The 27459-nt window shown below is 39.7% G+C and overlaps 1 protein-coding gene across 5 annotated transcripts in view; it reads left to right on the top strand.

The window, feature by feature from the left end:
• The window catches only part of NEK11 (NIMA related kinase 11), a 302909-nt gene that overhangs the window by 121841 nt on the left and 153609 nt on the right, over positions 1-27459 (top strand). For all 5 annotated transcript variants that reach the window (XM_038002888.2, XM_008009148.3, XM_038002887.2 and 2 more), the window contains 4 exons: positions 6922-7041; positions 9949-10042; positions 11785-11892; positions 13743-13857. In XM_038002888.2, the coding sequence (XP_037858816.2) occupies positions 6922-7041; positions 9949-10042; positions 11785-11892; positions 13743-13857 (437 nt within the window). The remainder of the gene's footprint in view (positions 1-6921; positions 7042-9948; positions 10043-11784; positions 11893-13742; positions 13858-27459) is intronic.

The following is a 27459-nucleotide window of genomic DNA, read 5'->3' as shown; positions in this document are numbered from 1 at the left end:
CATAGTTGTACAGTCATGAATGTCTGTGGTATACAAGAGGTGTGCAGGACAGTGGGGTGAAAACAGAAGCCCTCAATAAGCTGCTCTAGCACAAATATACTCCTCCAACACCCAGTCCAATGTTTCTCAACTCCACCATGTTTGCTTTCCATCTTCACTTTCAAACTGAGGAAATTTGCATGGTCTCCAGTTAAGATACACTATATACCACAGGGGGTAAATTTTTAGACATGTTCCTAATAACCTTGTTTTTATGGTTTATTATCTGCTATTTCAAGAAACATCGAAATTTCCAATTGTATTTTATTAACTAGAGATGTGAGAGTAGTAGATATTTTTTAAATACTGGACTAGTTTTGGCTATCATTTTGTACTGCAGTTATAAAACTGACACTGTTTACAATTAACAGTGTTCTAGAATCCAGTTGTTTGGAGGGTATTTTACATTATGAAATATTGACTTCAGATGGTCACTGCTATTTTTGAGGTCTATGACTATGTTTCAAGGAGATCCATTGGTCTGACAAAATGAGAGATGTATATTCCTGAAAATTGAATGTCCTCTGGAGTCTGTGGTCTGGATGGTGTCAGAGAAGTATTAGAACTGTCCTCAGAGGTCATTACAATTTTCTCACAGTGTTTGTCAAGGAAAGACTGGAGTGCAAAAGGTCTTCTATAGTATTGGGCCCTAACCAAGTCAGGAAGAGAAGCAAATGCCATTGAGAATGTGGTTGAAGTTCTTTCAATGTGCCTTCCCTCTGAAGATTTTTAGACATGTGCCAGTCATCCCTGTCCACCTGGCTGCCTCTCGTCGGCCATCTTGCCCCCTCCCTCATGCTGTATTGTATTGACCATGTCTTCTATTCCAGGCTTAATACACTAAATATTTTTTGCTGTGGCATGGTGTAGTGGTTAATTACACAGATTAATAACACTCTCTCAATTCAAATTCTAGCTCCCAGGTAATACTCTATATTACTTTGGACAAGTTACTTAACCTCTCTATGACTATAAAAAAAGTGCCTACTTCACAGAGTTGCTCTGCATTTAAGTGAGTTAATTCATGTAAAGTGCTTATAAGCATGGGGTTATTACCTGCTGAAATGTTAGCCAATGTGATTATTTAGCCTCTTTTTCAGTGAAAGAAACATGCTTAACATTAATCATACATCGAAAGAGGTTTATGTGCTGATTGTTGGGATCAAAAACACTGAAGAGGCTGTGAACATTCCACACAAAAAAAGGTCTAAAGGTATTCACAGGGATCTGCTGGGACCAGGATAAGGCAAGTGAGGCCCTTGACTCTGTGGCAAAATTTCAATGGGACACTAAAAACTCATAATCAAGATCAAATTTTAATGCAATATTGTAAAACTCCAAATTAATGCTTAAAATCACTGGTAACAAAATATTAAAAGTTTAAAGACAGGGTCCAGCAGGGCCAGGATCAGGGTGAGGAAAGTGAGGTGGAATTGTATAAGTTCAGGGTTGGATCCTGTCCTTAAAATTTTGCTATTGTAGTCTTTATAGCTTTTTGAAATTAACTTTGATTTTTAAAAATAATTTTCATTAAAATTATCGTGGTTACTGAAATTTTTGGTGCCCCCTTAGATTTTGCGCCTGAGGTATCTCACTGTCCTAAACCTTGTGTTGGCCCTGGGAGTGTAGACATTGTCCATTACAGTCTGGGCAGTGGGAAAAAGTTTCTGTATTCTTGAACCCAGAGTGTGTTATTAATCTGTGCAATTAACCATGACACCATGCTACACAAAAATATCTACTGTATTAAGCCTGGAATAGAGGACATAGTCAATAAAATTTAGCATGAGGTAGGGGACAAGATGCCCAACTAGGTGCAGCCAGGTGGAACAGCTGCCACTGAGGGACCAGGACTACTGGCACACTCCTACCAGATCTTCAGAGGGAACAACTGAGAGTGGCTGGAGAGAAGGCACAGAAGCTGGGCTAAAGGGGGAGGAAGTTGGGAATCCTGCATGGGGCCACTGTACACCTCTGCACCAGGACCCATTCCTGGTCTCCAGTGACGCTGGGGGAATGGGTGAGTTGAACTGGCAGGGAGCAACCTACTCTTGCCACAGGCCTCTGGAATTCCAGCTGCAGGAGACCCCTTGACCACCAGCGACACTTGAGTTGGTAGGGAGGGCTGCTTAGAGAAGTGGTAGGGGCAGCACACCAGCTGATGTGGAGCCCAGAGGGTTTGGTGCTTGAGTGTCTGCAGCAGAGCATGGCCAGGGAGACCATCCGCCTTGGCTTGACTTGCTCCCATGGGAGACTTTAGACCCAGGGGAACTGTCAGACCTGAACTCTGCAGGCAGTCTTGCCCATCAGAGGAGGCTGATCTGACCTGAGCACCCCTTGATCTTCTGGCCTCTCCTGAGGCCCAGCCTGACCATGCCTGCTTGCAGTGCAGCCGCGGGTGCCCTGGGGGTCTACATCATAGCTCCTGTACTGCTGAGGAATCATGTCTGACTGGAGGAGAGATCCAGTGGGGAGACCTACTCCTTCCCCTAACTGCAGCTTCCCCAGGCTCACAGCCACACCCCTCCCCATGTTGCTTTTCTGGCATGTGTATACATGGGCAGATTTTGACTTTCCTGCCCTGCCAACATGCATGTGCCCTGCTACTGCTGCTGACGGGAGTGTATCCCACCTCACCTCCCCTGCCATTGCAGTCAGAGCCTTGGCGGCACAGAGATAGCAAGCCCTGGCCCTGCCAGCACCCTGCCCCTGTACCAACACTGCTGCTAGAGTGAAACTAGGTGCAGAGAACAGCAGACCCTTCCCTGCCCTGAAATGTACTCCTACCTCTGTGCATGTCAACATGCACAGAGGTTGCACACAGACCTATGCCCACCAGTGCTGCACCTTGTGCTACCACCACCACCAATAGGACCACATGCACAGTTGCTGGTGGAGGGACCCAGCTCCCTGAGCCATTCTGCTTCTGCTGCTGCTGTGAATGCCCCCAGGGAGACAGGCACCCTGACACCTGCTAGCACCTTTCCACAGCTGACAAGTGTGCACCCCTCCACACTGCCACTCCACCACCGCTGCCGCTGCTGGCACATGCAAGCAAGGATGGATCCTGCTGCCACCATCCAAAAAATGCTTTGGCAGGCACCACCCATCAGAGTGTAGTAACCAGCTGTCCAGGAGCACATTGGGCCCCCCAGTGCAATGAGTTGACAACCTTGAGGAGCCAGAGAGCAAAGTTGGGGCCCAATACAAGTCTCCCAGAGTTAGAGCACACAGCCCAGGAGTTGGGAGCTGAGCACTGGCTGCCTAAAATTTTCCAGAAACAAAGCCAGTCTACTGAATCCACCTTATACCAAAATCAAACTGTCAAAGTTATCAAATAGAGTAAAAGGAAAAAAACTTCAAAGATTGAAGGAACTTCAGCCCACAAAGATGAGAAAGAGCCAGTGCAAGAACTTCGAGAACTCAAAAAGCAGACTGCCTTCTTTCCTCCAGGTGACCACAGTACCTCTGTAGCAAGGGTTCTAAGCCAGGCTGAGAAGGCTGAAATGACAGAAATAGAATTCTGAATATTAATAGGAATGAAGATCGTTGAGATGCAGGAGCACATTGAAACACAATCCAAGGAAGCTAAGAAACATAATAAAATGATAAAGGAGCTGACAGACGAAATAGCCAGTATAGGAAAGAATGTAACTGACCTGATTGAGCTGAAAATCACACTATAAGAATTTCAGGGCCGGGCGCGGTGGCTCAAGCCTGTAATCCCAGCACTTTGGGAGGCCGAGATGGGCGGATCACGAGGTCAGGAGATCGAGACCATCCTGGCTAACACGGTGAAACCCCGTCTCTACTAAAAAATACAAAAAAACTAGCCGGGTGAGATGGCGAGCGCCTGTAGTCCCAGCTACTCGGGAGGCTGAGGCAGGAGAATGGCGTAAACCCGGGAGGCGGAGCTTGCAGTGAGCTGAGATCCGGCCACTGCACTCCAGCCTGGGCGACAGAGCAAGACTCCGTCTCAAAAAAAAAAAAGAATTTCAGGCCAGTCACAGTGGCTCACGCCTGTAATCCCAGCAGTTTGAGAGATTGAAGTGGGTGGATCATTTGAGGTCAGGAGTTCGAGACCAGCCTGGCCAACATGGCAAAACCCCATCTCTACAAAAATTAGCCAGGTGCCTGTAATCCCAGTTACCAAGGAGGCTGTGGCAGGAGAATTGCTTGAACCTGGGAGGCAGAGGTTTCAGTGAGCTGAGATAGCACCATTGCACTCCAGACTGAATGATGGAGTGAGACTCCAGCTCAAAAAAAAAAAAAATGCCATCTCTAGTATTACTATCAGAATGCACCTAGCTGAAGAAAGAATCTCAGAGCTTGAAGACTGGTTTTCTGAAATAAGACAGGGAAGAATAGAGAAAAAGGAATGAACAAAATCTGCAAGAAATATGGGATTGTGTAAAAGAGATCAAATCATGTCCCTGAAAGAGGTGGGAAAAATTGAAGCAACTTGGAAAACATAGAAATGTGTTACATAGAAACATAGAAATTTCATCCATGAGAACTTCCCCAACCTAGCTAAAGAGGCCAACACTCAAATTCACAAAATGCAAAGAGCCTCAGTAAGATACTTCACAAGAAGATCATCCCCAGGACACATAATCATCAGGTTTTCCAAGGTCAAAATGAAAGAAAAAATGTTAAAGGCAGTTGGAGAGAAAGGTCAGGTCACATACAAAGGGAAGCCCATCAAACTAACAGCAGATCTCTCAGCTGAAACCTTACAAGCCAGAAGAGACTGGGGGCCAACATTCAACATTCTTAAAGAAAAGAAATTCCAACCAAGAATTTCGTATCTGGCCAAACTAAGCTTCATAAGCGAAGGAGAAATAAGATCCTTTTCAGACAACCAAATACTGAGGGAATTTGTTACTACCAGACCTGCCTTATAAGACCTCCCGAAGGAAGCACTAAATATAGAAAGGAAAGACCATTACCAGCCACTACCGGTATACACTGAAGTACACAGACTGTAAGTGACACTATAGAGCAACCATACAAACAAGTCTGCATAATAACCAGATAACATTGTGATGACAGGATTAAATCCACGCAGCTCAATACGGACCTTGAATGTAAACAGACCAAATGCCACAATTAAAAGGCACTGTGTAGAGTCGGATAAAGAAGCAAGGCCCAACTATATGCTGTCTTTAAGAGACCCATCTCACATGCAATGGCACACATAGGCTCAAAGTAAAGGATGGAGAAAAATCTACCAAGCAAATGGAAAATAGAAAAAAGCAGGGGTTGCTATTCTGATTTCAAACCAAACAGACTTTATACCAACAATAATCAAAAAAGACAAGGGCATTACATAATGGTAAAGGGTTCAATTCAACAAGAAGATCTAACTATCCAAAATATATGTGCACCCAATACAGGATCACCCAGATTCATAGGGCAAGTTCTCAGAAACTTTACACCAGACAGAATGGTGGATCATGAGGTCAAGAGATCGAGACCATCCTGGCCAACATGGTGAAACCCCGTCTCTACGAAAAATACAAAAATTCACTGGGTGTGGTGGCACGCACCTGTAGTCCCAGCTACTCAGGAGGCTGAGGTTGCATGAGCTGAAATCGCGCCACTGCACTCTAGTCTGGTGACAGAGTGAGACTCCGTCTCAAAAAAAAAAAAAAAAAAAAGTCAAAAAATAGATGCCGGTGAGGCTGCAGAGAGAAAGGAACACTCATACACCATTGGTGGAAGTGTAAATTAGTTCAACCATTGTGGAAAACAGTGTGGTAATTCCTTAAAGACCTAAAAATAGAATACCATTTGACCCAGCAATCCCATTACTGGATATATACCTGAAGGAATATAAATCATTCTGTCATAAAGACACATATATGCATATGTTCATTGCAGCATTGTTCACAATAGCAAAGACATGGAATCAACCTAAATGCCCATCAATGGTACACTAGATAAAGAAAATGTGGTACGTTTATGCCATGGGATACTACACAGTCATAAAAATAACAAGATCATGTCCTTTGCAGCAACATAGACAGAGCTGGAGGCCATTATCCTTAGCAAAGTAATGCATGACCAGAAAACCAAATAATGCATGTTCTCACTTATAAGTGGGAGCTAAATGATGAGGACACATGGACACACAGGGGAACAACAGACACTGGAATTTTTCAGAGGGTGGAGAGTGGGAGGAGGGAGAGGATCAGGAAAAATAACTAATCGGTACTAGGCTTAATATGTGGGTGACAAAATAATCTGAACAACAAACCCCTATGACTCGAGTTTACCTGTATAACAAACCTGCACATGCATGCCTGAATTTTAAATAAAAGTTAAAAAATAAGATTTAGCTATTATAATACTAGCATTTGGAATACTTTTTATGTGCTAGGCACTGTGCATGTGTTATCTCATGTGATACTTACTATGGCCCATTCTTTGCAGATGAGAAAATTGAGATTCGGGGAGGTTCAGTTACTTGCCCAAGGCCACAGAGCTAATGAGTGGTGGAGGTGGGATTCAAACTCTGCCTAACTCTAAAGATTATGTGTTTTATACACATAGTGGAATTACCGTGCCCGTCTATTTACTCTTTAATGGCCGAGATCCTAATTTGTTTTACTTTATGAAAACTAGTCATTGGCGATGAAATGAGCAGGAATTTGGAAAGTAAATAATTTCCTTTAAACAAGAATCTAATTTGGAAAGTGTTGCTTATTAACTACAGTTCTGCTTGGCTCATTACATACCCAAAGCTTATTAGTTTTTGCCTGGCCTGTCTCAAGATGCTTTTGCTCTCAGTAGTGTAGTGATACTTTTATAAAATATTCGTTTAATTTTTCTGAACATGTTTGGGATGGGCTATATGAGGGGAATCTTTGTTATTTATAGGCAAAAAAGGATCCACCTGCAGACTCTGAGGGCACTGTCAGAAGTACAGAAAATGACTCCAAGAGAAAGGATGAGGCTGAGAAAGCTCCAGGCGGCTGATGAGAAAGCCAGGAAGCTGAAGTAAGTTGCATTTCCTTTAGGCACTCATGCTCAGTACTACTTCTCAGGGCTCTCGGGAAATTTACAGAGAAAAGCAGAAACCAAAACAGGAAACCCCAATGCATACGATTATGTATTTATGTGTTTATTCATTCACTCGTTCACTTCAAGATGACTATTGAGCCATAGATTGAATGTCAGGTGCTATTAATATCAGGCTTTCAGTCTTGTGTGAAGGGAAAGATTAACTATTTGGGAGGTTATTAGTGATGAAAATAGAGTCAATTTCCAAATGAAACCTCATCGCTGTTGACAGCTTCTGCACATACCCCAGCAGGAGACATCACTGTTTTACCCAGATTCCCTAGGTGCTTGCTGCGTACCTTCTACCAGGAGACCTCACTTATTTATAGGAAGGAGACTTTCTTGGCAGGAAATTGTTAGCTTTTGGAAGAAGTAGACGGGAAACAGAGCTCTGTTCTGTCAAGTGAAGCCTTTAGAAAAGTCTATGCTCAGGGCAGTGTTGCTGGTGGGAGATATCACTAGTAATTTGAGTATTTACATGAAAAAGTGAAATTTCAGGTGTTAGCCAGGATGTAGAGAAAAGGGATCCCTTGTGCAGTAGTGGTGAGAATGTAAATCAGTACAGCCATTATGGAAAAATAGGATGAAGATTCCTCTAAAAATTAAAAATAGGACTACCATATGATCCGGCAATCCTACATTTGGATTTATATCCAAAGAAAATGAAATCAGTATATCAAAAAGATACTTACACTCCAATGTTCATTGCAGAATTATTCACAGTAGCCAAGATATGGAATCAACATATGTATCCATCAACAGATAAGGGGATAAATAAAATGTGGTATAAATACATACAATGGAGTACTATTTAGCCTTAAAAAAGAAGGGAATCCCATCATTTGCAACAACATGAATGAACCTGGAGGACATTATGTTAAGAGAAATAAGCTAGGCATAGAAAGACGAACACTGCATGGTATCACTTATATATGGAATCTTAAAAAGTTGAATTCACAAAAGAGGAGAGTAGAATGGTGGTTACTAGGGGCAGGGGGGCACGAATGGGGAAATGTTGGTCAAAGGGTAAAAAGTTTCAGTCAGACAGGAGACATAAGTTTTGGAGATCTATTGTACAACATTGTGACTGTAATTAATAACACTGTTTTGTATTTTTGAAGATTGCTAACAGAGTAGAGCTTGATTTAATCATCCTACAATGTGTACATATATGAAAACATCACATAGTATATATAAATCTAAACTTTTTTGTCAATTAAGTTTTAATAAAGCTGAAAAAATACATGTATAAAAATGAAATTTCAAAGAGCCTAAGAGCCTCAATTTCTGAAAAACTGATTTATCTGTTGGTAGGTTATCAAATTTCCTATTTTTTCTTATTTTTTCTTCCTCTGCCAATGTTTTGGTAGTTTAGGAGCCCCAGTCAAGAACTAGAGAGACAGAAAGAACCTGAACACAAATCTCTTCATTTTGTTACCTTGTTAATTTATCTGAAAACTGATTTAGAGGTGTCCTTGTACTTAGAATGAATATCATGATAAGTCAAATAAGAATCTATGAGTCTATTTTCCCTTGACATGTGCTTTCTTTAATAAATGGGTAGAAAAAGATTTCCATGAAAGTACATTGTGAACAGTGGTGTGCTGGTAAATATTTAATAACCAGCTCTGGATTTGAAGGGGGCTGCTGATTTGTTTGCTGATTTCTGTGATATAAATACTTCCACTGTGGCCAATATCAAGCTACCAATATGATATCATTTAATTTTCAATTGGGAAGATATTTACACAGTCTGCTCTTGGGAGCCAATACAAGTTGGCTTCTGCAAACCACTGTGACATTGAGTGTGAGTTTTACTGGGAAAATATATTCACATAAATTGCTTGAGCCATTGCATCAGCTCACAGCCCCAAATCTGTTTGTAATACCTCAGAAATGGTGATATTTCCAAGGTGCCATGATTCATGTCATTGGCTGAGGGTAAAAGGAAAATTAAATCTCTGATAGAAACAGATTAAAAAGGTAAATTTAATAACATATGCAGATTACAAAATATTTACATTAAAACTGTTTTTTAATACAAAGAAGTCACATATCTTTCACATGTTACACTAATATATTTTTCTTATTTGAAGGTAATGGTTTTAAATAAAGTTTGGCCTTGATTTTGTGAATAAATTGTAGGGGGAATTGTTTCTAATTGTTGATTGTAGAATGAAGGGGGTGTTGTGTTTTAGCTAGAAAATGACTCTATTGTCAGAAGAATTATAACGTACCCATTTTAGAGACAAGAGAGTTTGACCAGAAGGGTGTTCAGTGAGGAAAACCTGAGTATCAATTAGCCCACAAGTAATCAAAGAACTCAGATCTTTCTCCCAGTTTAGTAGCAGGTCTCTTAAACTCACTCTCCTGTAATAAGAGAAAACAAAGTAAATGTGTCTAGAAAAATTCCCCCACACAATAACTCCCATATATTTCCTCATACATCCTTTGATATGTGGCTCTAGTTTTACTTTTTATGGGTTTTTTCATCCTGAAAGCAGTTTTTGTGTTATTAGTATGTGGTAGGCACTGTGCTAGGCATTGGGAACACATAGCTCTGTCACTGCACTTGGAGAACACACAGAGAGGAGCACTGTCTTCTCCTGCTGCTGCATTTTGGGATTTGTAAGGGTGAATAAGGAACCAGAACATCCTGTGTGTGCTTTAAAAGAGAATCAGCTGGGTGCTGCACCACATTCACCTTGATGAGGAAGAGAACTGATGGCCTGATTTTCTAATCCCCCAGTCGATCTGTTGAATAAGGATCACATTCATCTGTATAATATAGACATGGTTTTAGCAATTCACAGTTATTTTCCTACATTCACTTTAAACTTACAGAAAGATTGTGGAGGAAAAATATGAAGAAAATAGCAAACGAATGCAAGAATTGAGATCTCGGAACTTTCAGCAGCTGAGTGTTGATGTACTCCATGTAAGTATCCTCTTATTTTCAAGTTTACATGAAAATTTTTCTTGCTTCAGATTCATGGCGATGATTGGGTAGGAAAAGGGACGAGGGAGAAAACAAGAACATCCAGATTAACTTTGCCGAGTTCCAGGAAGGATTCTAGAATGTAGGTCAACAGTTGGTGACAACGATTCGAAGTGGCTGTAGCGAGAGGTGGGTCAATTGATCCATTTAACAAAAATCAAGCACCTACTCTGCGCAAGACAACTGAATTGGCACTGAATGCGTAACTGATGGGTTAAAATGATTAGCTGACAGAACAAATGTGTGTGTATCTAATTTTTCATTCCACCCATGCTATTGTTGCTTTACCTCTTTAGTACATTGTTCTCTTTGGTTTTTATTCTTTTCCTTTTTATTTTGTTTCCTACCCATTTTGTTGTACATTGTGTTGATAACTTCATTCAAATTTTAACTGCCATAGATGTTAGTAATGAATAGAGTTGCAGATTCACATGAAATGACCCCAAATTCATGTCCTTAGCATTCCAAATCTGTAAATAGCAAACACCATTTTCTCTAATGGTTGACAGTGTCTCCACAGGCCTTGGGTAGGCTCTGATTAATAATGTGGTCTTTACAATGTCAAATTTGGGCAATAGATGTCAATACCAACCTCATAGCTCTTCAGGTAAAAGCAACTTGGGATGAAGCCATTTTTATAGAGAACTTCTACTGTCTCAAATTCTGATTTTTATTAATGGAGATCCCTGCATGTGAGAGATTCTCTCCTTTAGCAGGAAGCACCAAGCCCCCTGAGGCTGCGGGTACAATCCCCCAAGCCCCAGGGATGCTAATTCTGTTGTAGCTTAGTTATCAGAGGGCTCCAAACCCTGGGGCATGCATGAGACCTCACTCTCAGCCAGATAGGGCCCCTCTTAAGGGGAGATCTGCCAGTAATGCATCTTTCTCAATTATTTAGTGGTTCTATGTGATTTGGAGTTCTAAAAATCCTAAGTTGGGACCAATAAGAGGCCTAGCTTCCTCTAACCTCAGGAGTCTTCCTCTGTTTGATGGACCAGTTAGCAGACAATGTGGGGATGCTGGTTTGATATGTGCTCAATTCCATCCCCCTTTTCCCACCCATCTGCCACTCCATTTAAGTGAAATCCCCATGTGGGGTCTGTTGCAGGCTACAGAGACTTGGGAGATGGGTTCTTTCCTGCTCAGGGAACTTGGTGAGTGAAGAACCTGCTGGCTGAAAGGCCATGGGGTCAACAATAGGACTGGATCCCTACTTGGAGAAGGGTCTTGATGTCACCACTATGGAAGGACTCAAGCACCCCTCTGAAAACTGGGTGCCTTTCTTCAACTTCCCACACACTTCTAGGCCCTGCAAATGATAGCCTGTGAAGATGGATCTTCTTCTCTGGTTCAGTCTGCTTTGTCCCCTTACAGTGCTGAGAACTGCACATTCCCACAGATCCGGACTAGGAGGCTGACAGAATTTTAAGAATTCTGAGTGTGTTCATGTGTAAAGTACTTGTTTATTCAGCTATAGAAATGGGGACATAGTTTTCTAGAATGCTCAGAAATGTTGTATTTCTTATAAGCCCTCTGCTAATTCCTATGCTGCTGGTCTGATTCCTGTGTACACTCTGATTAATAATGAATAGAAAATGGGCCTCCTGAAAGCAGCGCTTCACCTCAGATGAGGGAAGACTTGGAAAACCACTGCTGAACAGACCTTGTCATCATCTCTTTAGGAAAAAACACATTTAATAGGAATGGAAGAAAAGGAGGAGCAACCTGAGGGAAGACTTTCTTGTTCACCCCAGGACGAGGATGAAGAGAGGTGGCAAGACAGGGAAGAGGCAAGTTTAATCATATTCACATACATATTCAGCACAAAAGTGAGGCAGGTTTAATGATATCCAGAGAACAAAGGGGAAATAAAATGGGAAGCCGAACACTTTGCAGAGGAGCCTGAAGGGTTTTAAATGTAGAAGGAAAAAGCTTCATTGAGCTGAAAAAGATGAAATAAATATAGGAAAGAAATTAGATTAATCAGATGCAAGATGCTAAAGAAAAATGTGATAAGGAGAAGAGGAAGAGAAAAATGCTCCCATCTTTGAGTGCTTTCCTTCCCCTTGCCCATACACATGTTTATGATTTAATTTCTTACTAATCTCACTGGGGCTGTGTTCTCTAGTCCTTCTTCCATCTCTCTTGCCTGGCGGAAGCAAGCTACTTTATATTTCTAAAGCACTTACAGGAGGGAATCAGAGTTATGGGAGAGAATGGGCTCTATGTCACCTCTTAAACATGTTATAAAAATTATTTGAGGCATGTAGAAGAGTGGCTTGCTTTGTTTTTCAGACCCTAGCTGACAAGGCCTTTTATTTTGGCAGGCATTTTCTGCTTGACTGAATTTGGGCTTTGAAATCTTGAAGCACCATCGAATGTGGAATCATGTTAGGCACCGTTTCTCTAAAGAATGACAGCTTAAAGCAGTTAGACATAATAAGTAAGACAGGCCAGGTCTGTTTTTGATCCTGTGGCATATACAGTTGTGCTGGGGCTAAAGTTAGGTCTCTGTGAAAAGTACATAGCAGATCAGGTCTCCATACATAGAGTGGTAATGGGGACCAAAGATCAGACCATGTCGTCCTCCTTCTAAAAGAAGCATTTATAATAATTCTATCTTTCTCTTCAAAGAGAAACAGCAAATCAAAGTTAATTGAGAGTCCAAATACATTCTTATTTTCAAATAATTTTCGAAGTGCATGTAAAGATGTATTTCATGTACTCTCTGTTCTTTATCCATAAAGTTCTCTGTGTGCTCTCAGCGATCCTTTGAAATTTGGAACCAATTTCACCTCCTGAAACAATTATTATACAGTACAGAAAACTGACTTCTTAAAAACACTTTATGATGATATTCTCACAAATACTGCACTGCAGTGTGGCATGGCTTCATTTTACTTATTGAGATTAGATTGAACTTTCTTTTAAATTTTGTTTTATTAAAAAGATACTCTTGGAGTAGTTTCCCATGAAAACCATTTATCAAGAAAAATAGATCAACTCAGCACCAGCTCCAGGTTCAAACACAAATACACACACACACACACACACACACACACCCCTAAGGGAAAAAGGCAAAATGATTTATTGAAATACCTATTGATTTTGGCTAAACCTTTTATTTTTTTGAAGTGTGAATTCTTTCATCATGTGGTCTCTTAGATCTTTTTCTTTTAGGAAATTGGAATTCATAGAATCACAGAGATTTAAAGCTAGAGGGGAACTTGTAAGTCATTCAAGCTAACACCTTTAATTTTGAGATGCAGAAACTGAGCAGGGCTGGAGTAGGGTATGGTAAGTGGAATATCCTAGGTGCCAAATTGAAGGAGGCCCCCCTCAGCTGTCAATGGAGTGAGTACCTTCAATTGGTACCTTGGGCATCCCACTTGGCTTACCTAGTCATGATCCTGAAACTGAGCCCATGAAAGTTAAATGCTTTGTGCAAGGTCACCTGTCTCGTTGATTCAGGGCTGTTTCTCTTATCCCAGCTTACCTCCTGAAGTTTGAAAATGTTTAAGGGAGAGGATTAGGTAGGCTTGTTTCCAAGTAGTCTTCTAAGAAATAATATTTTTTTCATTTGTGGTAGTGCTGTTTCCTTCTGTCAGCATCTCATGAATTGTTAATTACCTTCCACAAGGAATTTGATGAACCGACTTTAGAGAACCTGCCTGAGCCTCAGCCTATTCCTTCCATGGACCTCCGCAAACTTGAATCAATTGTAGAGGATATCACATCTGACCTTGGATATCATGGTACGTGTTTGCATTGGTTTTCACAAGGATGCTCACAGCTGCTGCACAGGTTGCTGTGGCTGACTTTGCAGTGGGCCTGTCTGGCCTCTGAGAGAAGCTCTGGGTATATGCAGCTACCTGCTATCAGTTTGCCAAGGCTGGGCCATGACCAGGATGAAAAGTAGAGAAGCTAAGGATTTTTCTGTCCTCTCTATCTTCTTTGCAACAGTGAGGATGAGTTGAAACTCACACCTGATCAGAGACCTCTTCTGGGTGGGTTAAACAATGTTGTCGTTAACCTGACTTTGGAATTGTGCAAACTCTGAATGCTCTGGAGCACTGTGTTTTCCCTGTTCTGTAAATGGTTCTCCCAACGGTCGTAAATTTAAATTGAAGAAATGAAGCCAGGCTTTGGAAAATCAACTATGCAGATGTGCATTACCAGAAAATAAAAGTGCTCAGAGCAGGAATACAAAGGCAGGCCTGTAGGATGCCTGACTTTGCTAGAGGACTTCCCGATGCCTTTGCTACCTCAGACTACACAGCAAACGAGTACACTTCCAGCAAACCTCTATTTTCACTTGAGATAAGGCTTTAATCAGTGGTCCACATGGAGCAGATACATCCAAATGGAGTAGGTACATCATAAGCTAACGGTTAAATGCATGGGTTTTGGAGTAAAAAAGTTGGCTCTATCAGAAAAGGCCTTGACAACATAATCTCTCTAGGTCTCTGTTTTCTTATCTATGAAATAAGAATAATAATGCCTTCTTTCAGGGTTGTTGTGAAGAGCAAATGAGATGTGGCATGTGGAGTGGTCTTAGTTCAGTGCCCAGCACACAGTAAGTGCTAAAGAAGGGGAAGCAGTTATGACACTTTGAGCAAAGAAGGGTTATCAATGTTAGTGTCTTCTCAGTATAGTTCACCAGTCTCCCCAGTGCCTAGAGCAAAGTTCCAGGAACATTCTAAGCACTCTATAATTCTTGACTGAATTAATAATTCTTGACTGAATTAATGAGTGGATGAATACATGAATGAATGTTAGTCTGGACCTCTGAGAAGCAGATGCTAAGTCAGGACTACAATTGCAATGTTACTTTTAGAGAAAATGCTTACATAAAAGAAAGTAAAGAAGAGCTAGAAAAAACCAGGGGAACCATTAGACCACTGATTAAAGTCTTATTCTAAGTGAAAACAGACGTTTGGTGGAGGTGAACTAGATTGCTCTGCAGTCAGAGGTAGCAAAGGCATCAGGAAGTCCTCTAGCAAAGTCAGCCATCCTACAGGCCTGCCTTTGTATTCCTACTGTGCTCCAGTAGTCGCCCATCAGGAGGCATCATGGCCTCTGAGAGAATGCAGAGATGGACTTCAGAGCACAGCAGCTGGGATCCTTGGCCAGTTGCACTCTGTGTTATTGGAGGTCTGCAAGTGCATCCTTATGGCTGCACAATGATATAACAGCTCTCTTTGGCAGCAGTGTAGCTCTCTTCTCAAGTTGAGAATTAAGGTAGTGAACCTTGGGTTATCTTGTCTTCTTATCCCAGATTTGCACTTGAAGTCTTCTTGATAGAGCTGTTAGAGCCTGTGCTGCCTCCTTCAGCTGTATGGAGACAAGCCCCTTGAAGCTCTTTAGATTGGCATTAGCCAACTTTTAAAATGGTGCTATGGAAGCCATCTTGTAACAGACATTCTTGACAAACAAATATGTATTTCAGATGAATTTCTATCTTAGACTTTTTATGATATTTAATATATTATTTGTTAGTTTCCAAAAGTAAAATTCAGAAGTATAGAAATATCCCATGGACTTCTATTTCTAAACATAGAAATGTTAGAGACATTAGAACCAGAGCGACTCCATCTTGAGTAAGGGCTGAGTAAAATAAGGCTGAGACCTACTGGACTGCATTCCCCGGAGGTTAAGGCATTCTTTGTCACAGGGTGAGACAGGAGGTCAGCACAAAATACAGGTCATAAAGACCTTGGTGATAAAACAGGTTGTAGTAAAGAAGCCAGCCAAAGCCCACCAAACCCACGATGGCAATGAAAGTGACCTCTGATCATCCTCATTGCTCATTATATGTAAATTATAATGCATGCTAAAAGACACTCCCACCAGCGCCGTGACAATTTACAAATGCCATGACAACATGGGAAGTTACTTTGTGTGGTCTAAAAGTAGGAGGAATCCTCAGTTCTGGGAGTTTCCCACCCCTTTCCTGGAAAACTCATGAATAATCCACCTGTTGTTTAGCATATAATCAAGAAACAACTATAAGTCTATTCAGTCGAGCAGCTCATGCCACTGCTCTGCCCATGGAGTAATCATTCTTTTGTTTCTTTACTTTCTTAATAAACTTGCCTCCACTTTTCTCTATGAACTTGCCCTGATTTCTTTCTTGTGCGAGGTCCAAGAACCCTCTCTTGGGGTCTGAATCGGACCCTTTTCCAGTGACAAAAAGCTGAGAAAGTTAGGCAGTATGTAACTCCTGATACCTGTGGCTTGTGCTCTGCTGGAGGACAGAGCCATCACTATTTATGCATAGGAAGCCCCAGGGCAGGATACTGAATGGGTGGTCTAGGACCAAAAAGTCTGAGCTTCCTTCTGATTTCAAATAGGAAAAGTACTTAATACTTCATTTCATAGATGAGAATCCAAAGACATTAAATGACTTGCTTAAGGACTGCAGAGTTCCTGCTTTCTATCTAGTACACCACCCTTTCCATTTCCCCCAAAGGATGTGTTTCCGGTGGTGGTGGGTAGAAGCAATCGACTTGTAAGAAACAGAAAAACATATCAAAGAAATTGGACTTTTGAAAGGCAGAGTCTTTGTCATGTGTCTCTTTGCTAATTTTTGTGAACTGTAGTAGCCAAATTACTCCCAAGCTAGTCTTGACCACAGGTTCCGGCTACTATGGGAAACTCAAGCTATGTCCTTCTTACCTCTCATTTTGTCCTTTGTCATGGAGGTTTCAGTATGGTAGACAGTGTGTTGATTTACCAGCCAAAGTGGAAATCGTCAAATCTACTTCTTTGACCACTTTGTTCATGTTGTAATGTAAAGACTACTTAGGACTCTATGGTAAACTATCAGATTAGAAAAAATACATAGTAGTTTTAGGTGGATCAGATGCCTTGTAAAATACTTTAAACATTTCCGTTATTTTTTCCTGTCTGTAAATTCATACTTTCTAAATGCTATTCTTTCTTAATATTAAATTCAAAAAATAAACTTAGAACTATGAAAATACAACCTTGGTAAGCATTTAGGTTGATTCTATGTCTTTGCTATTGTGAATAGTGCTATAATGAACCTAAAACAAAAGTAAAAAAAGAAGAAAAAAAGAAAATGCAAGGTTTGGATTTGACAAATCATTAGAAAGATGGGCAACTACCAGAAAATTAGTGATCACAGAGATTAATTGAAGTTTTGAAACATGAGACTTAATTTGTTGATGAACTCTGAAGTGGTTAATTATTTTTTCAATGCTTTTTGCCTTTTAGAAGATTAGACAGCAAACTTTCAGCACCCAAAGGAAGTTTTTATTAGTTTATTTTTTATTTGGCATGTATATGTAAAATAAAATTACACAGTCATTCTTTCAAAGCTCCTACACCAAACGTTTAATTAGTCTTTGATGTTGACTTGGAAAATTCCCTCTGGCATATGAGGAGTTAGTTGCAGGGAAAAAAAAGACAGGATAAGACTTATTATTTACATTTGATATGCATTAGTTGACTATGCATATGATTTAATCTAGCAAAAGTCATGGGTAACCATTATAATCAATTGAGAAAGTACAACTGGAAAGTTAAGGAAATTATCCCCATTTAACTTCTTATATGCAATGCTAATGATTTCTTGCCCATTAATTTTTGCCAGGAACTTCCTTGTACTCTAGCCATTTTATTTTATTTTATTTTATTTTATTTTATTTTATTTTATTTTATTTTATTTTATTTATTTTATTTTATTTTTTAATTTTTTTTATTTCATTTCATTTCATTTCATTTCATTTCATTTTTTAGCAACTCACAGCTGACTTTCAGTGTTTTTTCCAAAGCTGGAATAGCCTGAGACTCTTGATCCTGGGTCTACCAGGAGCATGACTCCCTACCCCACCAGTCAGATGTAGACAATGCAGTGAAGTAGGCGTTAGCTGCTTACCCACATCCTGACCAGCTGTCACCTCTCCATTTCCTGTTCAGCCACTCTTTAAGCAAGCACTGAGCCCAGTGCTCAGAGATAGCTCTGACCTCTAGGTGGTTGTGCTTTGCTTGCCTGTAGGAACCCCACATGCTCTTTGCAGTTCTGGGCTGTTCTATGACTTATGATGTCACCTCTTCTTTTTAAAAGTTCAAGTGGAAATAAAGTGATTTGAACTTTGTTAATTAAACATATGTTTTTATTGTTTTAATTTTAAAAAGAAAACCTCTGCTCAGTAATTCCACTTTTAGATAGTTATCTGAAAATGTGTCTACAAGATCTGTACACAAATGTTTCTAGCAGTTTTATTCATAAGTACTCAAAATTAAAAGCAAGTCAAGTGTCCATCAACAGGTGAATGGATAAGCAAATGTGTAGTTTGTCGATGGAATATATACTACTTGACACTGAAAAGGAACACACACCAATATATACAACAATATAGATAAATACTTTTAAAATTATGAGAAGTGAAAGAAGCCTCACATAAAAGAGTTCATACTGAATGATTCCATTTCTGTGAAGTTCCGGAACCAGAAGTATTTATCTATAGTGATAGAAATTAGGCCAGTTGCTGCCTGGGGGTGGTGGTGGTGGGAGTTGACTCCAAAAGGGCATAAGGAAACCTTTTTTTGTGATAGAAAAGTTTGTAAGTTTGCTGTCTTGATTGTGGTGCTGGCTACCCAGATGGGTATATTTGTCAAAACTCACTGGACTCTATACTTTAAATTAGTGCATTTTATTGTAATAAATTATACCTAAATAAAATTGATAAATTAAAAAAATTGTTAAAATATTCAGAAGAAACAATGTAATGCTTAACTGTCTATGTGTTAGTTAATGAATGGCCAAGAAAGATGCGAGTAAAGTCATGGAGATAGAAAGCAATTGGGAAGATCTCAGGGTATCACCTGGGACACAGAGTCCTTAATCCAGAGGGTGATCATGGGGTTTGAGATTTTCTTCTAACATCAGCTGAACAACATTGTCTTCCACAATGAGTGTTAACAAAGCTTTGGGGTCCTTTCTCGGGAGGAAAGTTGGCTATTTGGAGATAAGGGACAGGGATCTTTTAGCTCCTCTCTCTTCCGTCTTTATAGTTGGGGGTGGAGGTGCACACATCTGAGTAGCAGAGAGCCCTACCAGCAGATCTAAAAGGACCTAGTGTCCACTAAAGCCACTGGAGCTTAATACAACAAAAGGTAGTAGCTCAGACTCCAATGCCCAGTCCAATGTCTCCAGCTGGTGGAGCTGCCTGGCTCTTTAGCTCTCAGAAAAGAAGACCAAACAAATGCCAGGGGTTACTTCCACATTCCCAGATCTTCCATCACTTCCAGAGCTTTAGATGTCTTCAAGACTTGATTTATAAACATAAATTGATGGTGGTTTTATTTCATAATTGTCACTTATTCCACTGAGTTATATTTGCATTTCATAATAGTGTTTCCACCTGACTCTAATACTTGCTCTCAGGAATAAAGATGCCTGCAGTTCTCACTAATTTCTGAGTTCTACAGGGTAATTAGAATGAATCTAATACTGAATGAAGATGTGCTGATTCTCCACCCTGAGGCATATTTAATAATTTAGAGTGTTCCTTCTATATGACAAGTCTCTAACTAAAATTTCAAAGATGACATCCAGTTTGAAAAGTTAAGCTGGATGCTGACTAACACCTGCCCAACAAGCCACTTTGACATGGCATCCTAAGCAAATGTAATATAAATAGGGTATAGCAACAAATGTAATAGAGTAAAACCTTTTATAGTGTGTGTTTCAGACAGTGCTCTGCACATACACAGTGTGGTTTTCCTTTAGTTGATAAATTTATTTATTTTCCATACATGCAGGTTTCACAGTTGTGCTCAGGGCTTATGTGCTTACCACTTGGAGAACATTGTTATGATGCCCAAAGAAAGCTAAGCTGCCATATGAAAGGGAATCTTTCAGATCTGCATTTGAGTCCTGACTTTCCCATGTGATAGCACTGTGATTTTAAGGAACATAATTTCTGTGCTCTGCAGTTTTTAAATTTATTTTTTAATCAGTAAAATGCAGTTAGTAATACCAATCTGAAAATTTCACTGTGAGTATTGAGATAACATGTATTAGATATAACACATTTGTTAACATACAGTGACATACATGTCTGTTACTGTGTTTGGCTCAATCAGTGACAGGAGCTATTACTACCAAGTCAGATATAGAATACTTAGATGCTGCTTATCACTTCCTGTCTACTTGTTAGAAGCAAACTTATCTTCTAAGACTCAGCTCAAAGACGTCCTCCTTGATGCGACATCAGAAGATGTCTCCTACCAGGACTCCTTGACTAATCTCTCTGATCATTTTTGTCCTTTATTAGAACATATCCTATGCTGTTTTACAGTACTGAGGTTGTGAACCTGATTCCTGCCCTAGCGTAGGTTGAAAAACTGGGATGTCTTTGTTAACAAGTCTTTGAAAAGCACTATAAAAAGAATAGTAAGTAGTTATATTGTAAAAATTACAGACATAGGATGAACAACAACATACAAAAAAACCTATTCAAATATCACTCAAATGAATACAGTCATGTACTGCTTAATGACAGGAATATATTCTGAGAAAGTATCATTAGGCAATTTCATCCTTAAGCAAACATCAGAGAGTATACTTGCACATACCTAGATGACATAGCATAATGCACATCTAGGCTCTGTGGTATAGCCGGTTGCTCCTGCACTACAAACCTGTACAGCATATTACTGTCCTGAATATTGCAGGCAATTGTAACACAGTGGTAAGTATTTGTATATCTAAACATAGAAAATAGACAGTAAAAACACAGTATAAAAGATGGTACACCTGTGTAGGGCACTTATCATGAATGGAGCTTGCAGGACTGGAAGTTGCCATGGGTGAGTCAGTGAGTAAGTGGTGAGTGAATGTGAGGGTCTAGGACATTCACTACTGTTTACTACTGTAGACTTTATATATAAGCATTGTATATATAACACTTAGGCTATACTAACGGTCTTTTTTTTTTTTTTTTTTTTTTTTTTTTTTTTTTGAGACGGAGTCTCGCTCTGCTGCCCAGGCTGGAGTGCAGTGGCACGATCTCGGCTCACTGCAAGCTCCGCCTCCCGGGTTCACGCCATTCTCCTGCCTCAGCCTCCCGTGTGGCTGGGACTACAGGCGCCTGCCACTGCGCCTGGCTAATTTTTGTGTTTTTAGTAGAGACGGGGTTTCACCGTGTTAGTCAGGATGGTCTTGATCTCCTGACCTCATGATCCGCCCATCTCGGCCTCCCAAAGTGCTGGGATTACAGGCGTGAGCACTAAATTTCTTTTTAAAATATTTTTCTTCAACAATAAATTAACCTTGGCTTGCTGTAACGTTTTTACTTTATAAAATTTAATTTTTAAAAACTTTCTGATTCTTTTATAATACTCAGCTTAAAACACAAACACATTGTACAGCTGTAGAAGAATATTTTCTTTTTTATATCATTCTATAAACTATTTTCTACTTTTAACATTAGTTTTTTTAACTTTTGAAGTTTTTGTTAAAAATGAAGTCATGAACACACATACTAACCTAGGCCTTCTGCCTTTCACCTCCATATCTCGTCCCACTGGGAGATCTCCATGGGCAATAACATGCAGGGAGCTGTCACCTCCTATGATAACAATGCCTTCCTCTGGAGTATCTCCTGAAGGTTTTACAGTTAACATTTTTTAAATAAGTAGAAGGAGTATACCATAAAATAATGATATTAGTGTAGTATAGTAAATAAAGTAGTGACATAAGTATTTATTATGATTATATTGTACATACTTGTAGGTACTATACTTTTGTATGACTGACAGTGCAGTATGTGTATTTATACTGCATCACTAGGTGATAGGAATTTTTTAGTTTAATTATTATCTTATGGGACCACCACTGCATATGTGGTTCATTGTTGACTGATATGTCATTATGCAGTACATGACTGTACTTGTACTTTAAGATTGTTATGGCTTGAATGTCTGCTCTCAAAAACTCAGTTGTTGGCAGTTATTAAGAGGTGGGGTCATTAAGAGGCAATCAGCTCATGAGGACTCCTTCCTTATGAATGGGATTAAGTACCCTTATCAAAGGGCTTGATGGAGTGAGTTCATCCCTCTTGCTCTTCCACCTTCCACCATGTGAGGACACAGTGTTCCTTCACTCCAGAGGATCGAGCAATGACACGCCATGTTGGCAGCAGAGAGCAGCCCTTACCACACAATCAAACCTGCTATTGCCTTGATCTTGGACTTCCCAGCCTCCAGGACTGTGAGAAATAAATTTCGGTTCTTTATATTACCCAGTGCATGGTATTTTATTATAATAGCGCAGACAGGCTAAGAAAAAGATAGAACTTGTACTGACAGTTTCCTATGCAGATTCCAAGGAGAGCTTTATTAGAAAAATATGAGCTGGAAGTACGGAGTTGCACAACTCATAGTTATGACAAGGACACTTAGTCTGTATGCATGTGAGGAGTTTAAATAATTGTATTTCATGAAATTTCAGAGTGGGAAAAAAGCAGTAGCTCTAAATATTTTATATAATATGAGAACGTAAATTTAAATTTGTTACTAAATTAACAACATATTATAAATAGAAATGTATCTGTTTGACTTATACTCCTAATAGTTCAATATTCAAGTTTGATATTCTTATTAGAAAATGAGTCAAGTCTTAAAATTTTCTAGGTTTCCTTATAATTAGACATATACCATATTTCATCCAGTCTAAAATACACAGTTTTGCACATTTGAACAACTCTGAAATTGAGATGCATCTTAAAATAGATGGCATATCATAATTCCATGGATAGTAGTTTTTTTAATGATATATAATGATTCATTTCAAAATTGATGGTGTCTTTGATTCTGTAAAGTACAATATGATATTTCTCAATTGTATTGGTCAGGCTAGGCTAGACTTGCTGCTGTAACAAATATACCTACTGACCTAGGTAACAAGGGATTTATAGCTCATTCCTATAAAGTCCTATGTGGGATGGAATCGCTCAGGGAAGATATTCCCTGTGCAGTGACTAAGGACCAAGGCTTCTTCTGTTTTATACTACCACCATCTCAGCATGAGGCTTTCAATGTTCCCACAAGCAGCAGAAGTAGATTGGAAGTAGCACACCCACAGATAAATTCTTCAGCTTGGAAATTACTTCCTCTCAATTTCACTGACTAAAACTAGTCATGTGACCCCACTTTCCACCAAGGGCTTGGGAAGTACAGTCTTTCCTGTGCCCAAAGAGGAGAGTATCAGATATGGGTGAACACTACTGATCTTTTTCACAATAGTCTATCTTAGTTACCTGACTCTGAAATTAGGATAATGAACAAAACCCAAATATATAATTGAATGATGTGAAGTTTATGTTCCAATTAGAGAGACTAACACTTTTATTCTTTTACAAAAGAATATATTGACTTGTACCAAAATGAACTATTATAAAATAAGCTTATTCATATTCTATCATAAAACTGGTGACAAGAACAATGTATTTATTTTTTTTAGTTTTAAATTTCATGATTAAACCTAAAAAGCAAAACTTTCAATGTATGTGAGGCATTTGTTAAGGGGGTTCTTGAATCTCTTAATTCAGTCTATAATATGTAAAATTCTATATTGGGGCCATATGAAGCCTTGCCAAAACTGCTGGAGAACAGGGTTATATTCGTAAGGACAATAGTTACAGTCTTTCTTAGCTCCTCGTTTCTGCCAGCTAAAGAAAGCTAGTATTGTAGGAAGAAGAATGGGCTCCAAAGATGTCCTTAAAATCCTGATGTCCTAAGGCTGTCCTACTCCTTGGAACCTGTGAATATGTTAAGTTACATGACAGAGGCGAATGCATTAAGGTTTCAGATGGAACTAAGGTTGCTAATCAGATAGGGAGATTATTCTGATTATTTGGATGTGCTCAGTGCCACAAGGGTTCTTAGAAGTAGAAGAGAGAGGTAGACAGAGAGATGGCAGCGAGACAAGGAATTGGCCCAACATTGCTAGCTTTAAAGATGTTTGAGAAAGGAGACAGTGAGCCAAGGAAAGCAGGTGAACTTTAGAAGCTAGAAAAAGGAAGGAAATGGATTCTTCCTCTCTGGATCCCGCAGAAAGGAAGGCACCCTGTCAACAAGTGTATCTTAGCTTGGTGAGCTCCATGTCAGACTTCTGATCTACAGAACTATAAGATAACTTTGTATTGTCCGGACGCAGTCGCTCATGCCTGTAATCCTAGCACTTTGGGAGGCCAACGCGGGAGGATCATAAGGTCAGGAGATGGAGACCATCCTGGCTAACATGATGAAACCCTGTCTCTACTAAAAATACAAAAAAATTACCTGGGCATGGTGGCGGGCGCCTGTAGTCCCAGCTACTCGGGAGGCTGAGGCAGGAAAATGGTGTGAACTCGGGAGGCAGAGCTTGCAGTGAGCCGAGATTGCGCCACTGCACTCCAGCCTGGGCAACAGATCGAGACTCCATCTCAAAAAAAAAAAAAAAAAGGAAAAGAAAAGGTAACTTTGTGTTGTGTTAAATCACAAAATTTGTGGTCATTTGTCACAGTAGACATAGAAAACTAATACAACTATATTGGATTATGTCTGCTTCCGGTCAAATAACCACCATCTTTGATTCATATGCTAGGTTTTTTTGTTGAAGTGATTGGAATAGCTTGGTTTGGTGTTTAGGCCAGACTTTAATTTAGAAATTTATGATAGGCATTTAAATTATTATTCTTTGATTTTTATAAAGGAACTTCCTATTTTGTTTTGTGACATGAAGAGCCACCTCAGTACCATACACTAATTGTTGTGAGTGAGAGATCCCCAAGAATCACCTGTCAAACTCTTTCATTTTTTTGAAGTGAAATAGTACATCTCCAGAAAAAAAAAGAGAAAAGAAAGAAGAACTTTCTGGCAAGTAACTATGGCAGCAAAACCTAGTATCTTTTTCACTCATCAGTAACAACATTTGCAACTGACTTCTCTTTTTCTCTTGCTTCTAAAAAAACTCAAAAAAAAAAAGAAAACTAGGAAACCTCTAAAAAGATCCAAAATGATTGTTGCATTTCATAGTGGTGTGCATAAGTATGAGCAGTGTAATGAATTTGACTTATTCTCTCCTTTAGCAGTCAGTTTTCCACGTCTGTCTTCAGGGAAGTATGCAAAGTCACCAGCATTTGCAGCTCACCAGGTAGACTTGTCTCTGATCTTGCAGGATGGGTTCCTTGCAAACCCATCTCATTGGTCTGTGCGTTGCCATCCACATGTGGGGATATATTTATATGAATGTGTAGTATAAACATATCTACCTACCTTCACAGCTAACCTTGATCATCCTTTCCTGCTAACCCCTTCATTTGTCTGAATTTTTTTCTGGCCAAGACTCCTTTAAATTACTAATGGGAGTTCTTCTTACTATTAAAGATTAGCTGGCAAAGTAAATATTTGTAGATGAGTTTAAGATGCCTGCAGCCTTTCATTGCATGTGTTGATGCCTGGGCATTTTGGGTTGTAGAAATCAAAGAGACTTTACCCTTTTTTTATATCTCAGATTGATTTTCTTTTTTGACTCTAGAAGAAATGAAAAAACTCAACCCTTCTCCCAGCTCAATTCCACATGACCTGTTTTCTTGGCTTCAAATAGCATGAAACTAAATTAACCTGCTTCTTTCCTTCCACCCTCCACCTCCCACAAATCCATTTTAAGATATAATAATTTGACAATTTGCATAAGCAGTTGCTTATGAGCATATGGTGTCTAGCCATATATTTAGCCTCCTTTTATTTGTGAGATTATACATTTTGAACAGGACCAACCTTTGTGTGTTTTTGACATCCCAAATGAAAAATTTTAGTGGTATACTTGAGAGGGCTGAAAGGTGACTACTGATTAAGAAAGAGCAGCATTTAGAAAAATGTTTAAAATGTCTCCCTTGGCCCTTTTAGCTCTGTGCCAGTTTTGGGGAGAGTAGGTCATTGCCCTGACTATGCTAACATGTTCACAGGCATCGTCTTTTTTTTTAAATTAAATAACATTTAAAGTTCTGAGACATGTGTGCGGGATGTGCAGGTTTGTTACATAGGTAAACGTGTGCCATGGTGGTTTGTGGCACCTGTCAACCCATCACCTAAGTATTCAACCCCACATGCATTAGCTATTTATCCTGATTCTCTCCCTCACCCTGGCCCCCGACAGGCCCCAGTGTGTGTTGTTCCCCTCCCTGTGTCCATGTGTTCTCATTGCTCAGCTCTGACTTATAAGTGAGAACATGTGGTGTTCGGTTTTCTGTTCCTGTGTCAGTTTGCTGAGGATAATGGCTTCCAGCTCCATCCATGTCCCTGCAAAGGACATGACCTCATTCCTTTTATTGGCTGCATAGTATTCCATGGTGCATATGTATCACATTTTCTTTATCCAGTCTATCATCGATGGGCATTTGGGTTGATTCCATGTCTTTACTATTGTGAATAGTGCTGCAATAAACATACATGTGCATGTATCTTTATAACAGAATGATTTGTATTCCTTTGGGTATATACTTGCTAATGGGATTGCTGGATAAAATGGTATTTCTGGTTCTAGGTCTTTGAGGAGTCACCACACTGTCTTCCACAATGGTTATACTAATTTATATTCCCACCAACAGTGTAAAAGCATTCTTATTTCCCCACAGCCTTGCCAGCATCTGTTGTTTCTTGACTTTTTATAATTGTACAGGCCATCTTCTTACCTGTCCCGAGGAACTCCATGATTCTTTGGTGCCATCATGATGTCATTCGATGCCTCGCCTCTTACCTTTTGCTCTCGGTAAATCACATTCCTATAATCATTGCTCTCTCAGCTCAAAATTCCATCCAGTAGGCATCATGGTGAAAACATGTATTTTCCATTATATTGGCAATATTCATTGATTCAAAAATCTCAAAGGAAGTACTCACAGTATAGGAATGTATCATACCACAGCAACTTAGAGTCAATAAACTAGTTCTTTGTTACTCGAAATGTGGCCTGTGGATTAGCATCACTAGCATCCTGAGAATTTGTTAGAAATGCGGAATCTCGGACTTCACTTCAGACTTCCTAGATCAGAAGATGCATTTTTAACAACATCTCAGTGATTCATAGGCACATTAAAGTTTGAAAAGCACTGAGCTAGACTCTAAACCCAAGGGGGTATGGACCATGTCTGTCTTGCTCATCATTTTATTCCTACCTACTTATACAGTAACTAGTTCAGAGTTGGTTTTGGTAAGTATTTGTTGAATGAATGACTAAACCTAGGGAAAAATCCCGTTAAGAACATGAATGCTTTTTATCTTAAACAGCATACATTTCGTGCAGAGATTAATTCAGTTGGGGAAACAGTAGAATAACAAGT

This window comes from Chlorocebus sabaeus, chromosome 15 (genome assembly GCF_047675955.1).
Source record: "Chlorocebus sabaeus isolate Y175 chromosome 15, mChlSab1.0.hap1, whole genome shotgun sequence".
Lineage (NCBI taxonomy): Eukaryota > Metazoa > Chordata > Mammalia > Primates > Cercopithecidae > Chlorocebus > Chlorocebus sabaeus.
This window is presented reverse-complemented; position numbering and strand designations above follow the sequence as displayed.